The sequence below is a fragment of the Paramormyrops kingsleyae genome, chromosome 19 (genome assembly GCF_048594095.1).
Source record: "Paramormyrops kingsleyae isolate MSU_618 chromosome 19, PKINGS_0.4, whole genome shotgun sequence".
NCBI lineage: Eukaryota > Metazoa > Chordata > Actinopteri > Osteoglossiformes > Mormyridae > Paramormyrops > Paramormyrops kingsleyae.
The window spans coordinates 24350996-24366007 of record NC_132815.1 but is presented as its reverse complement, the minus strand read 5'-3'; the positions used below and the strand labels follow the sequence as shown (position 1 = coordinate 24366007).

The 15012-nt window shown below is 42.4% G+C and overlaps 1 protein-coding gene across 2 annotated transcripts; it reads right to left on the bottom strand.

Annotated features, from left to right (window-relative positions):
- Positions 1–7192: 7192 nt before the first annotated feature.
- LOC111836254 (AN1-type zinc finger protein 3 homolog) lies at positions 7193–14348 on the bottom strand. 2 transcript variants are annotated; one of them, XM_023797347.2, is made up of 7 exons: positions 14008–14348; positions 13115–13251; positions 11988–12028; positions 11654–11845; positions 10123–10188; positions 9528–9686; positions 7193–9068 (listed from the first exon to the last, which is right to left on the bottom strand). In XM_023797347.2, the coding sequence occupies exons 2-7, from the start codon at positions 13126–13128 to the stop codon at positions 8914–8916; spliced, it is 627 nt and encodes a 208-aa protein (XP_023653115.1). In that variant the 5' UTR covers positions 13129–13251; positions 14008–14348; the 3' UTR covers positions 7193–8913. The 2 variants fall into 2 exon arrangements, with proteins under 2 accessions (XP_023653115.1, XP_023653114.1); XM_023797346.2 differs by lacking the exon at positions 13115–13251 and having other exon boundaries at positions 14008–14346.
- Between the last annotated feature and the right edge of the window lie 664 nt (positions 14349–15012).

The window sequence follows — 15012 nt, the reverse complement described above, 5'->3', positions numbered from 1 at the left end:
CTGTCCACACTGAAACACACAGGAACTCTAGAGAGATTAGACTTAAAACTAGGCTCTGCTTGGCTGAACCACACTTATCACCTATAGGCTTAGCTTCACTGACGGGCCTCGTGGATGCTTGAGGTGGCTGGTGATGTTTCTTTAACTCCTTGTTCCCCTCCACTGGTCATAAGTACAGGGCTGGACTTTGCGTTGGGATGCTACAAAGACATGAACAAAGAAAGAGGCTTCAGCAGTGGAACTGGGGCTATGTTCCTTTCTCCATACTTGGAGGTCATGAGAAACCATGCGTGCCCCTTTAGGCCCCATGACATCCAAACGAGAAGCTGTCTGGGCAGATAATGCAAGCAGAAAAACAGCAACTATACGAAAAAAAAAAGGGAAAAATACCACTCACTACTGCCCTCTACTGGCCATCCCACTCCTGACACCAGCTGAGACGGAGAGTTACCAGCTGTAGGATGGTATTGCCAAAAAGAGAGAGAGTTCCAAAGAAATAGTTATTTAGTAAGACTTGAGATAGTTCAAGCAAACCATAAGTCTAACACAAAGAAATAAAAACCCAAGCAAAACCATTTGCAAAATTATATCAGTAAGAAAAAAAAACAAAATGCTGGTAGCAGTTTTTGCTAACAACACTCTTCTAGACTAATCTTGCGCACCAACTCAGTCAAAAATAAATGTTTGCAAGTGTAACTAAAATGTCGTGTCCTGATCATTTCTGATCAGTAATAATATATATGTTTACTTGTGTACATATATGCCAGTCCAGTCCATCATATTGTACAGTCTTTGCACCTTATCAGTTTTGCACTAAATATATGTAAAAAGGAAAACTCAAAGTGCCCGGAGGGCCAACAAAGAACTTGGTAACACTGATTTACATCTCCAAAGGATAACAGAGTTTAAAAGAAATTCCATTGGTTAACAAATCAGCAACTTGCTTTTTTAAAGTGGGCTAGAAAGATAAATATTATTCAGTACAGCATAAAAACCACACAAGACTGACTGTAACTCAGTCATTGAATCAATATTTGTATAGCACATGTTTAAAATGAGTAAACCAAATGGATATAGTTTCTTTAATTTTGATTTGGTAAAATCCATCCATGTGACCCTCTGATAACAGGAAGCTGGCTTGAGTAAGAATGAAAAATAAACGGGAGTCTGTATGGTTGTCTTTTAGGCATGGGTGATACCACACTTTCAATTCCAATTCGATATGATACCAATACTTTTTGATTACAGTTTTCGCAATAACAATACTGATACTTTCTTAAATGGATATGTGTTTTTTTTTTTTTAAAGCAATTGTAATTTTTATGAAATGATCATTGCACTGAAAGGCCAATCACATGACACATACCGGCCATTAATAGCAAATGTATTACAAAAGCAAGCAATATTAGTACAATTAAATAATTTTTGTGCTAATAAGTGTTAAAAATAGTCCAGTATTTTGCAGAAGTACTATGATCAAATAGTAAAACACATCCATCCATCCATCCATCTTCCAAACTGCTTATTCCACTGGGTCATGGGGAGTCTGAACAAAAAAAAACAAGGGACAACAGCAAAGCCATGCCTGTCTCTCACACAAGCAAAAAGCGGTCATGACGACAAAAGTGACTGGGTGGGGCATCACTAATGGAAGAGCGAGGCCTCCTATCTCAAGGGAGCAGCACCCATTTAAACAGCCGTGCACCCAATCACCGATGGCAGGAACAGGGATAATTAACCACCGCCGTCACTGGAATGTCCTGCAACACAACACAGTCACAGAGCAAAGCACTGCAGATACACTGAGATGTAGCACAATATAAACACTTATTGTTGCTCATACAGTCTCTCCAGCATGTACAAAACTGAATTCCATGGCATCTCTACTGCTTGGATTAGTCTCTGCTCAGGCAATTGCAGCTGAATTTGTATTTCTTTTGGCTTTGATGCTTTGATGCTATGGTGGAAGAACCAAATGATGCACCACCTTTTCCCAGGATGGAGTCCAACCTCATATCAGCCTTACTGGAGTCCTTCACAACTAATTTGAGGGTGTGTGAAGAACACAATGTGTTTCCAGTGGGTTTTCTGCACACCTGAGACCATATTGGCTCCATTGTCCATAATAACAGCATGGACCTTGCTGGTAATACCCCAGTCACCAGATATTATTGTGAGGAATTCAGATATATTTTGTGCTGTATGGCTGCTTGGAATGTCTCAAGATTGCAAGCCTGCCTCTGACAATTCTGGTCAATAAAACATCCTGACATAGTCAAATAAGCTTTAGTTGTTCTGTTGTCCACATATGACTTACTGTACAAAACCACACTGCTTGTAGATTCTATGAAATGTTTCAGTTATTGACTTGCTCATATAGCTTTGGAATTTCATTAGACATCAGGGATTTCCTACCAGGAATTTTGTATCAGGGATCAACCATCTTCATAAGATGACTTATACCTGCATCCTCAACCATTAAAACAGACTGCAAGTCCGTAATGATCATCTTCGTTAAGCTCTTTGTAATGTCTTGGGTTCTATGGGAATCATCTGAGAAGGAAGAACTGAAGGTTCCCATTACAAAGGAGAAGCTGAATTCCAATTTTCATAATATACTTCTATGGTAGAACCTTGGATCTCGAATGCCTCTTAATGCAACCAACTCAGATGTTGAATGGGTCTGCCAAATTTCTTTCGACTTGTCCCTCGATTGAAATCTAGCCGTAACTCAACCAAAAATTCGGAAAACATCAAAACAAACTTGCTGTAATTTGTACGGCTCAAGACGCGTTTCGCCTTCCTTCCTCGTCTCCACCTGCCATCAGCACACCTCAGTACAGTTAAAGTGCTCATAAATTGTCATTTATTTCATGTTTATTGCTTTAGTATGTGTGTTTTTTCATGTGTGCATTAGGTTTATATTGATTGTTAACGCTTTTTATCATTAGTTAGGTAGGTAGATAAGTTTAAATAGGCAGTCATTTGGGGGTCTGGAATGAATTAAATTTATTTACATTATTTCTTATAGGGAAATTTGCCATTGTTGTGCAAATCGGAGTATCCGTTACGGAATGTGATGCTCAGTAAAGGTGTAATTAATAAAACATGCCTGACTCTGACTCTCAATCAGTCATGCTCCTTGATGCATCACCCCGAGATCTCCGTATTCCCTCTTGTCCAGCCTGCATCTTAATTCAGGTCAAAACATCATAATATGACTTGGATACCAGGGTTTCATGCATCAACTAACTACTGTTACTGAGACACCAGAACAGCTGAAAAACAGCTGTAAGGAGCATTTGCATAAGTACATCTTTATTTGAGTGACAGGTCAGCATTATTTAAGATGACTGATGTGAGAGCACACTGTGATGTTCATGCCTTCTCTCCTTGGGTCTGTCTCTGCACCTCCTGTCTTACTGCATGTGTGGCATCAGTCTTCTGCAAAAGAAAGTATGGAAACAGTCAGGAAACAATAGGAATTGGAACCTATGCAAAACATGTAGTCACAGAGCATTTTAAGCTTATTAGTTGCTTCTCTGTCTGTGGTTTTATTTTCATATGTGAAGCACTTTCAGCTGCATTCCTTCTATGAAAAGTGTCATATAAATAAAGATTATTATTATTATTGTCCATAGTTGTTAGATATAGACTTGTTCACTGGTTTCAAGTGCAAAAGAAATCATGAAAACTCCTTTGTGGTGGACACGGACACATGAATGTGAGACAAGGACGGTTCATGTCCGTTTTCTCTTACTTTTCCCAAGACTGAGCAGTGCCTTCCTCTCCTTTGCCTCAGATGGTGACATATTAAGTAAAGAACAACAATGGTTCCTTTAAGAACCGTCCCAAAGGTTACAAGCTACAGTACCTTGATGCAAAGCAGGTGCTACATCACCTGTATCTTGTATATCAGCATATCCTGCAATGCTCGCGGACAATGTAAATAGCCCTTGGTGTACTGGTGTTGTTTATATGGTTGCATTTCCCTATTGTCGCACCTGTGTTTGCCCGTTCGTATCTTTTGTGTATCCTGTCCGATCCTCGCGTGTTCTTAGCTTGTTTAATAAATAACAATAATAGTCTGTAGGGTTTGCAAGGATGGAGCGCCACTCACACACCACGCATTCACTTAACACATATACACATACGGGCAATTTGGTAACTCCAATTAGCCTCAACATGTTTTTGGACTGTGGGGGGAAGCCGGAGTACCCTGCCGACAGTGCTCAGTATAAAGTTACCCGGTTAGATAGATTACGTGCTATAATTCACTTGAACGTGCTGCTTTTAACCTTATGTAGTACGTTGTCTGTAGCCAGTTTTTTTTAATGCATGTTCAAGCTTATGTCTATATCTGGATGTGTATAATTGAAAATAAATGTTCAGTTGTATACAGTTCGTTTTATTTTTATTCGTAAACTATATCTGTTATAGTTACAATACTGTAGCGGCGGACAGACGGAGGCATTGCGGACGTAGCGAAGGACGAGGATATACTTGCTTGCCGGGAGAGAACACGCACTTTAACCGAATTCTGGACAGGAGTGTAACATGAACCCAATAAGCAACCTACCCACACACACACATCTGAAATACAAGGTGGTCAGACGTCGAAAGGTGCTGATGACGGTGGGAGAGTTAAGGTAATAAAACTGTTGCATACATGTAAATGAATGTGCGTGTGTGTGCAGACTTGTCTCGAATGAAAAATCTCACTCCAGCCAGCTGACCGAAGTTGGCAACCCTGCGATGATATTAACGTTAGCAAACTGTCAAATGTTAAATACAGTAGTGCCCCGTGTCAGCGGGGGATGCGATCCAAGACCTACCGTGGAGATCGAAACCGTGGGTATTAGCAAACACTATAAATTAGGCCTACTTGTTTTTCGTGTACTTTCATACCTAAGATAAAGTTTAATTCATAAATTAAAATGAGACCGTCGTTACCAAATCAGCAGATACAGGGGTTCCACTGTTCAGTTCTATAGTGAGCTTCCTAGCCAACAGTAATGTTAGCTAGCTAGCTAACTAAGAGTTAACTAATCAACCACTAGCAAAGATCCTTATTCAACACAACATTGCACAAACTTCAGCAACAAAAGATAGATTTTAACAAGAAGGAGCTTTAATAAGAATGAGGTAAAATTCCTCCTCCACTTTCAAAGGCGACTACCAATAGGCCTAAATGCGACTGGCAGATTCAGATGCTACAGACTAAAGTTGACCAATTCGGTAAGCAGAGCAGAAAACTTTGCCCGCTTTTAGATCCGGCCATGACCATACAGCCATGCTGTCCTTTGTATTGGTTGTGTTTGGGGGGACATTCCCTATAGCATAGGCTATGTAAACATTGGTTATATAATTTTAGATTTGAAAATATAATCTTTGGAGATACATTGAACTCTGATAAACTGACAGAATTCTTTGTTTTCGATTAGGGATGCTCATTTCAATTAATTTTCCCAACCGACAACCGCCGTTCGTTAACCGAACATTAACCGTTAACTGATTAGATTAGAATATTAAATTCCTCTGGGGTCGGCGGTCCCGCCGGCGGGATCTGACAGAAATTTCGCCAAACCATTTAAATAACTCTGCGAGGTTTTATCATATACACATTTAAAAAACACCCTCAGAAACCTTGGACGGTCTACTTTTCAAATATATATATAAGTAGAAACTAAATATATTTTTATAGCTTCGTGATACGAATAGAAAGAACAAGAGTGACTGACATAAGCGTCTGCGTCTCGAAGCAGCTCTGATCGCCTTCCCACTTGCAAATTGCGTTATTCGCATGATAACAACATGATAATCCGACAGTTAGTATTGGATAAAGAAATATGTGAATACGCCCATTGTAACCGAAATAAAACAAGAGCACATGTCTGGGTAGTGTTTACACCGATCGGCTACAATATAGCACACGGATACGTCTCTGCCGCTGAAGCTTTGCGCCAATGTTTCCATTTTCAGCAGCAAAGCTCGTACCTGTGTTCATGGCTCAGTGGGCTAAGCCTGTGTGCCTGTAATCACAGTCGCCGATTCAAACCCAGTGTATTTAGAACGTGAAAAGCGATCTTCAGCTGAGATGCCACAAAACTTCATACTACTACTAATAATTAAAATATATATAAAAACATTTTAAACCGTTTAACTGATAGTAATATTCGGTTAAAATTAATTATTTCGGTTAACGGTTAAACGGTCAAAAGGAGCATCCCTATTTTCGATGTTAAAATTAGTTGTCACTGATGAGGTCCATTGTGGCCAAAGACTGCTTCCATGCAGTATTTACCAAAGTGTTGATAAAGAGCGCATCAAATGCTCTGCACTTGGCTTATTCGAGAAACGGGACACCCTTGAATATTTGCACTGAGCACACGGATGTGCACACCAAGTGGGCCAAATGAGACGAAGCCTAAATTTAAAACAGTCTAGGTGTGGAGTCCCCAGAAGAAATCTGCACAAACACAGGAACAAGGTGGGAATCAAGCCTACAGTATAAGGAGGGCTGGCCAAACAGAGTGCCAACTTCTCAGGGAATGCCAATATCTCAGCCAATTTTATCTTGCCTTCACGGGGCAGCACATGACCCACTTAAGCTGGGACTGGTACTGCCCACAAGCCACTTTGTGAGGTTGATTATATCTACCAAGAAAACACAGCATTTTAGTAACCATTTCATCACCTGGGCAATATAGATGGATATCCATGAAACAATCACAATGTAACAGGCTAGAGTCCTTAGGCTTCAACATGGAGAACAGGGATTGCTGGGAACCTAAATGAGGGAGGGCAGCACCATCTACATGTATATATTAAATTCCTTGCAGCATGAATGCAGATTTCCTTGGGGGCTCCAGAGGGGGGGGGGGGGGGGGCAGGACACTATGCCTTGATCAGAAGGTTGTTGGTTTAAATGTCAGGTTTGGCAGAAAGATTTCAGCATTGGGTCCCTGAGCAAGGCCCTTAACACCCAATTGCTGCAGGGACTGACTGACCCTGCTTCCTCAAAAACGCTGCTTTGGATAAAAGCTTCTGATAAAACAAATGCAAAACCCAACTGTTACACACTAATTGTTTTCAACCAGCATTGTTCACTACAGCAGGGGTCTTCAGTTCTAGCCAAACACAGGTCTGCTTCAACTACCTAGTCAATGGACATGGAACAACCACCACCACAAAGTGTCAATCCAGTTTATTTACCTTTTTAAGCAAAGAAAAAAGGGCAAAAAGCAAAGAAAGTTCCAGAACAGTTCTAGTTCACAAATTTAACCAAAATGCAGGTATGTGCTACTGTAAATCTGAAACAAAAATAAAACAAGTAATTAAACACAAGTGTTAAATAAGAGTTATCCTTTAAGATGCTGGGTGACAATAAGGTCATTCTGTGTTGTGAGTACAGCTCTCACCAAAAAAAGCTGAAAATCCTTCTCCAGCCCCTCCTAAAGCAGTGTAGGACCCCGACCGGGCCGGGAGAAGAGGTCAGAGCTAAGAGGGCAGCGCTCGCTCCTCACGGGGAACAGGAGCCGAAGAGGACAGGAGACCAAGTAAGGCAGGGTGGCGTGAGCGAGGCATTTCAGGACAGCGGGCGTCCAACTCCTGCCAGCTTCCTGACAAGCTGCTGGTCTTCATCACAAGCCTTTATTCTGCAGCTTAACTCAACTGATCCAAATATATTTCATACTGAAATCCGCATCAGTACTACTTACTGTGATTTACCACCAACCTCCTCACCAGCATCCAGCATCAAAATAGAGCATTTCCTGAATATAATGGTAGAACAGCAGCCACTGTCAAACGTACTTCATATTCAAAGAAACGGTGAATGGACCAAAACCAGTAAACGAGGAAGGAGAAAGAAAGTCACCCACTCTTGACAAATGCAGTTTAGAGCACGCATTCCAAATGAATAAAAGGCGGTTAATGTCTTGCATACGCCGGTTCTGGTGGAGTTCATCAGCACATCAACCAGGTCTGACCAATCAATGTGGTACCATGTGGTGCACATTCATCCTCCCTGTGTGACCAGCCCCCGAAGACTCGCTAACATCCACATGTACAACAAAGACACTCTAGAAGGCAGCCAGAAAGCAGGCTGATGTTCATCTGTACACGTGTACCTCATTCCCATTATGTGGCATGAAGTCCATTACTCATCGGCAGAGAGAGAGAGAGAGAGAGAGAGAGAGACCAGGGACAAAATGCCCTTTGACTCTAAGAGCCTTGCCTTCAATGGTGAAACAGTCCAACCCATCCATAAAATGAGACAGGACAGAGTGTCGATGGTCTCGCTCACTTTCGGAAGTTGGGTGCAGACTGACTGCCAGACACTGTGACAAAGTGCACCAGTGATACAACCAAAATGACACCCTGGGAAGGTGATGACCCTAGCCTGGCCGACACAGAACAAGAGGGCTTCCAGGCACCATTCCATGTCAGGTGCATCCAGGACGACCTGGGGGGTGTGTGCTATAAGCCAGCTTCAGAGGCATGGGGTCAATTCCCACTTAGGGCCACGAACAAGCATGCATTCTGTTCCCTGTTCCTCCACCTCCAGAAAGTTTGCATCTGCAGTTATTTTTTGAAGTTTGTCACTTTTTACTCCATGGAGAAAAAGCAGTAGGATCTAGGGTCAGCTCCTTCACAGGGTCCATGCTGAAGTTAAGGCTGAGTGAGATCAGATGCCGGGTCCAGTCAGGGTGTCCCACGGAAACCGTGTGACCAGGATGGAGGGTGCATCTCAGGCTACAGGTGTTCTAAGCTGCATCTGCTTGGGGGCTAAGGAGGGAGGGGGGAGTTTTGGAGTTAAGAGTCATACAGAGCTGGGCCACGGCCCAGTCAAAGTGGATCAGGAGAACCTGCCCATCCTCTTTTTCCTTTATTTCTCTGTCTCTGCTCCACTCAGGAACACTCCTCCCCGATGCGCTGGCATGACCGGCCCACCTTGCGATCCAGCTTTACCATCTTAAGCACGGCCTCCTGGCGACCGCGACCCAGGTGGTCGAAACGGCAGTCGTGTTGCTCGGGTAGACGGTGCAGCATGCAGAAGACGTTACCTGGGAGACGGAGAGATGCACCAATCACCGGTCACTGCTGATCACATCACCATGCATTCTCAAGCCAGCTTAATATAAATAAAATAACTGAATGGACCACTGAATAACTTTGGAAATGATTATTTAAAGGAATAAACAGAAAAAAACAAAGTAGTAACCAAAGACTTAAAAACAGCAAAAAAGTAATTCTACGAAAAGTTACGAAGTATCCATTGGCATTTTATGCCTCCCTAATTAAACTTCATTTTATTTATTGTTTGCAATGTAACCTGTTGACTTGTCAGTAAATGGTCACTGCCAATGAGAGCTTCAACACATGTAACACAGTCATGGGACTCGCATGTGAGGGAACGCACACAAAGACAAACACACTGCCCCTGTGACTGACCGCAATGGCATGGCCCGCATTGGCATGGCCCGCATTGGCGTGGCCCCCACCACACGCCCCCCGTGACTGACCACAGCGGCACAGGCCCAGCTCCTGCTGCACCAGCTCCAGTTTGCTCTGGCAGCAGTGGCATCGCCGCCGGCTCCTCTGCTTCTGCCCGCCGTGGGACGCACCCTCCTCACTGGGCCTCGCCCTCTTCGCCGCCGTCGCCTCCTCTTCTGGCCCCGTGTCTGAGAAGACAGAACACTTAGGGCCACAAGTCCCAACAGCACAAATGGACGAGGAACAAGCCTGTTTAGGGAAGCTTCTCCATCCTATAGGCCCTCACTGGATCACTAAGGAGCATCACACCACGTACGGAATATACAGTGAATGAACTGGAATGAAGGATTATATAGAAAAGAAACAGGGAAATTGGACAGGAAAAGGGACCCATTCATCCATCTATTCATTCATTCATTCATCCATCTACTTAAAGGAACAGAGGCTGTCAAACAAAATTGGGGAAATGAATATGGAAACCCTGCTCTATCCTACATGCCCAGTCTCATGAGCGTCACTGCTGTGATTCATGGCTGTGCACAAGAACCAGCTTTAATCGATTCTGACTACAATACAACTCACACTCAAAGGAAGCAGGGGCAGCCTCTCAAGGCATGAACATACCTGAGTCGTGAGGCCGTTTGGAGGCTGTCAGCAGCGTAGCCGAGCCTGTGTCTGTGCTGGAAACTTCTGTGGTGGAAATAAGATGACAAGTCATGTGGCCCAGTTGAAGGCAGGCGGGACTGAGCATAGGTAAGCTTAGTATATAAGAGCCATATAAGATATGGACAAAAAAAAACTCAGACATATGCCGTTTGCACACTCCTGCCCTTAGTGACCCCGCTGTAACAGAGACGCAGGGATTTGCACCTCCAACACGCTCATGTGAACCAGAAGTCTTCCTCTGGTAGACTGGTAGTGATAGATTCCTTCCCAGCAGCCCCAGAGGACTGCCAATAACATACCAGACAGAATGTGTTAGCACCCTTCCTGAAAGTGCCAGATTCTTGCCACACTGCACATTGCTATTGTAGGTTCTTATCCGCAAGGAAGCAGGGACCCTCTGGGAAAATTCCAATAAGAAGTAACTAACCAAAACAGTGCACTGTGACTCTTTGAAGACAGATTAAAGACACTTCCTCCTGAGAAAGATCTTTGAAGTGAGGATCACCAGACATCTGAGGGGTGCAAACGGTTCTTCCTAATTATTTTTGCCTACTGTTCCTCAAGCATGATTTAAATGAACCACACAACCTTTTTCCAAGTTAGTTAAATAGCTCCCAATTAATTTGAACAATGGAGTAACTTATATTGATGCATGACAAATAGAGAAAGCTGGTATTAACCTAGAGAAAGGGAGCTTGAATCTTTCCTGGAAATCTGATGACAAGTGACATTAACAGTCTTGACCTAGATTATTATACTTGGATCAAGGCTGAACTGAAATCAATGGTGATTTTGCTTGACTTCACATTATCTCTGCTGAAGGTAAATTGGGGCGCTTTTCCACCACACGAAATACTGTACTTTTGGTACCAGTATCAAACGTTCCAGTACCAAAATTGCCAAACCAGCTGGAGTACTTTTTTGCCACTTCAGTACTTTGGGGTGGGACTTGAAACTCTCTTTGTCAATTGGTTAAGCAATTACAACATAAAACACAACTCGGCCACCTTGAAAACAGCCGCAAACTCAGAAAACAATGATAAACAAAGCTAAATAAAAAAATAAAATAATGGATGCATGGACAAATTAAGTGACCCAACTGCGATCAGGTCAGATGAACAGATACAACAATTTCAGGATGTCATTACAAGAAATAAAGAATTTTGTATAATATACTAATAGCACAGCATTAGAAATTTTTCAAGTATTGCAATGTGATTTTGCTGTAATAAATATTGGGGTATTTATAAAACAAAAAAGGAGTTTAACATCAATATCTCACAAACCCGTCAAGGAGTGATTTAAACAGCAAGGATGAAAATCATGACTGTCTCGGAGAACATATGCAGTGGACATAAACTTTAAGGGTTTAAGCGCCCTTAGTTGCTACTAGAAAGGTAACCATTTGGGTCACAGAACAGGGCCTGACCAGGGCAAATAAGACTGCTGATTAACTCATACTTTTGAAGAGCATCAAAGTTTCTCTTACTCTCCTGAACGGGCATTAATATGGTTGCTTTGTCTTCTGCTGTCATCTGCTCTAACTTGATGGGGTCTGATGGGAGCGAATGGCTACTGCTGCTGCTGCTGATGTCACTGCTAAAGGCTGAGGACTGACTGCTGCCAGAGCTGGGGCTGGGTCCTGGAGCACAGTCCTCATCCAGCTGCTTCTTCTGTACGTCTAAAATGAGACAGATGTGGAAAAGAGGGGTGAGACCCAAGACAGACAGCAAGGTCGTCTCCACTGGGGCGCGGAGCAGTTGCCATGAAAAGCACAGGAATTGCAGCAAGCAGAGTTCGGAAAACAGCAACTAGGAACTCACTTGCAAAGCATTTGGAGCAGAGGTTCCTCATCTTGCTGGAGCTGGGGAATAAACAGTAAGAAAGATTAATGCCAATTAGAAGGTTTCCTACATACATGCTAGTTGAAAATCTAATTAAATTTAGGAAGCATAAGCCTTAAGATCAAAAGGATCTCTTTTATCCATATTTATTAATTTAGCAGATACTTTTATCCAAAGTGACATACTGAGAATGCAGGATCAGACAGTACTTGGGGCCATTGCAGCATTTTTCCAACCATGGGATTTGGACCATGACCTTCTGATCACAGCCACAGTGGCCTAACCTGCCAACTTAGGTGAAATGTGTTTTAATTAAATACCACTAATAATGACTTAGTATGAATTAGTATGCATATTTATATATATTTTTAAAATGTATATATATATAAAATAATCTGGGTCTTATGTATCTTCTTCAATGACCCAAATTATTTTCTACTGAATACAATCTGGATGTAATTACTTGATTAATTCAGCTAACAGCACAGCCAAGCAAAGTTCTCAGATATATACAGTACAGCATCAACCAGGAGGTTTAAAACCATAAACCCAGATTTTCAATGAAAATCTGAAGGAATACAAACTTGTGTCGAAGTCCCTCCGTTTAAATATTCATATAAAAATACTGGATGTATGCCACTTTGGGAACCCGACGGGTGTGGCTCAGTGAGCTAAGCCTCTGTGCCTGAGATCATAAGGTCACCAGTTCAAGCCCAGCCTTGGCAGAATAATCAGGCCTGTGGGCCCATAAGCAAGGCCCTTAACATTCAGCTACAGGTGGATACCCTTCACTGCCTATGGGATCAATAAAGTATCATCATTTCAAGTAGACACATTGGGTCTTAATAATGATAATCTGCATTCCTGTGAATATAAGACATTATCATGAAAAGAGTATTGCCTGATAACTATCAGCTAGACAGTTACTAAGCCTGAACTCCTCTATTGGAATTTAGCCCAGTCTACAGGGAGAAAAATATTACCTCTCTCATGAAATTACCCACAAATACAAAAAAGGCAGAAAGCCTCATCTTTTAATAAATAGGGGCAAACTGACATGTTTGATAGACACTTTAACCCCATGTATCTGGGGCTTTAAAGCTCACCTGTACATTCTCATTTCTTATATATTAGTGCAGAATTTGTAGGGGGCAGTAACACACAACAAATTGCTTATGCTACTTCCTGCAACTTTTAGATGGTTAGAGATGCTCCTGAAGAATCTTTCCTGAATCCCCAAGGACTGCAGACATACAGTATGTACAGCTTAAATATAAGTCTACCAGAAAATAGTGCTTCCCATTCCACCTCGAAACACTACACCCAGTCAGAATTGACATACTCTTACATCACAGGATGAAAATAATTGATTTGTTCCCATCCGATCTAAGGCTTTTTGGGATACAGAGTCCTCCAGATATATATTTTCCCAATAGACTGTGCAACACATATGCATTTATTCAAACAGGTTGATTGTTGTTGATTACACCTTCCCACACACTCAGAGACCTAGGAAAAGTTGACAGGAAATGCTACTGGTCATTCAGCTCTTTATTGCCTACTTTATTGTTGCCATCTACAATGACAGAGAGACCAAGGCTGACAGCAACATAATTCAAAGTTATTTGCCTGAGACTACCTGCTAAACGGGCTTGAGGACATGCACACAGATTAACTAACTAGATGAAGAAACTGTCAAAGTAAACAGCAGAGATGACATTTCGCAAGACCGCCGTGTTGCGATATATCCACCAAGTCAGCTTCTGGTTACTCGGCTAGAGAGACTAAAAGTGATCGATTATAATGACCAAACCGACTGACCCGCCAAATCTGTATGTCACTAATAATTAAAGAAATCAGCTAACTACCCCCTACCCGCCCCCAGGCCGGGTCCATAACAATGAGTCTTAACAACACCAAAGGCCAGTGGTTATATAAATTTCTGGTCTCTTGCCAGCACTTCAGCGAAATAATGTAACCTATCAATACAGCGTCTTACCCCCAGAATCCACAGGGACATCGGGGCGGTAAACTGGGCGGCTTGCTGCGCTCACTGCCCGTGTCCCCCATAGTTTAAACCGAGGACGAAGAAGCGGCCTATCCGTTATGGGACTCAAGCCAAAACCGGGCGTTGGAAATTACGCTTCACAAAGACGGTCCGAGGTCCAGAAACCCGAAGGCCATCAAGTGTTCTCGCCGTCCCGGACGACTACAGAAGCCGTCAGGCGCGGATAGAAGAGGAATTGGACGGTAACACGACCACGAACGATCCCGCGTATGTGCACCGGGAAGCAGGGCAGATCAGCTGGAATGGGGCTGTGCCAAGAGAAGAAAGGGGGAGTTGGTCACTTCATTCTGATCAGCAAAGGGGTGGGAAAGGAAATGACACCAACCCTCAGTATTATATACATTAACTGCCTCATTTTAAAACAAGTTTATACAGCCAACTTGTTTTTAATTAAAATGTATCTTTTTTTCTTTCGTAAATCACGTAGTGCGTCCCATATTTGTAATGGAATCATCCAGTGGCCGAGCATTGCAAAGTAAATCGGGTCTAGGAACAGCGTGTGCTTAGTCATTAGTGTTGTTTTAGTTTCATTATAGACATACTTTTGATAATGATATTAACAACTACGACAGCTTTGACCAAATCTTTGTAAACGTTTCGGATTCTTCTGTAATACACATAGGCACTGACAAAAGAAGTTTATGTTAGTAAACTTTTATAGCCTTAAAAATATGTCTGGCTACATGTTATCAGAATGTTGAGCTAATAACGTACTGTACATGTATGGATGGCCTCTGGGGTGGGCTTACAGGAATAAGGCCTGAATGTTTTCCGCAAAGCCCCAGGTATTTTATTTTACAGTCACTGTCACCATGTTACTATAATTGACACTTTCTGAGCTGAGCCCCTGATATCTTCAGACCAGAGAATCGGCCTTGTGGGAAAGGAACCTGAAAGCAACAATTTAAATGGGAATGTACATTGTTGTAGCTCATT

What these genes read in the sequence shown, in the direction of transcription:
- LOC111836254 (XM_023797346.2), bottom strand. Translation starts at nt 14,078, where the DNA reads ATGGGGGACACGGGCAGTGAGCGCAGCAAGCCGCCCAGTTTACCGCCC. An exon ending in TGTCCCTGTGGATTCTGGGG is followed by an intron (nt 12,029 to 14,007) that starts GTAAGACGCTGT and finishes TTTATTCCCCAG; the next exon opens with CTCCAGCAAGATGAGGAACC. An exon ending in CAAACGGCCTCACGACTCAG is followed by an intron (nt 9,687 to 10,122) that starts GTATGTTCATGC and finishes CTGTCTTCTCAG; the next exon opens with ACACGGGGCCAGAAGAGGAG.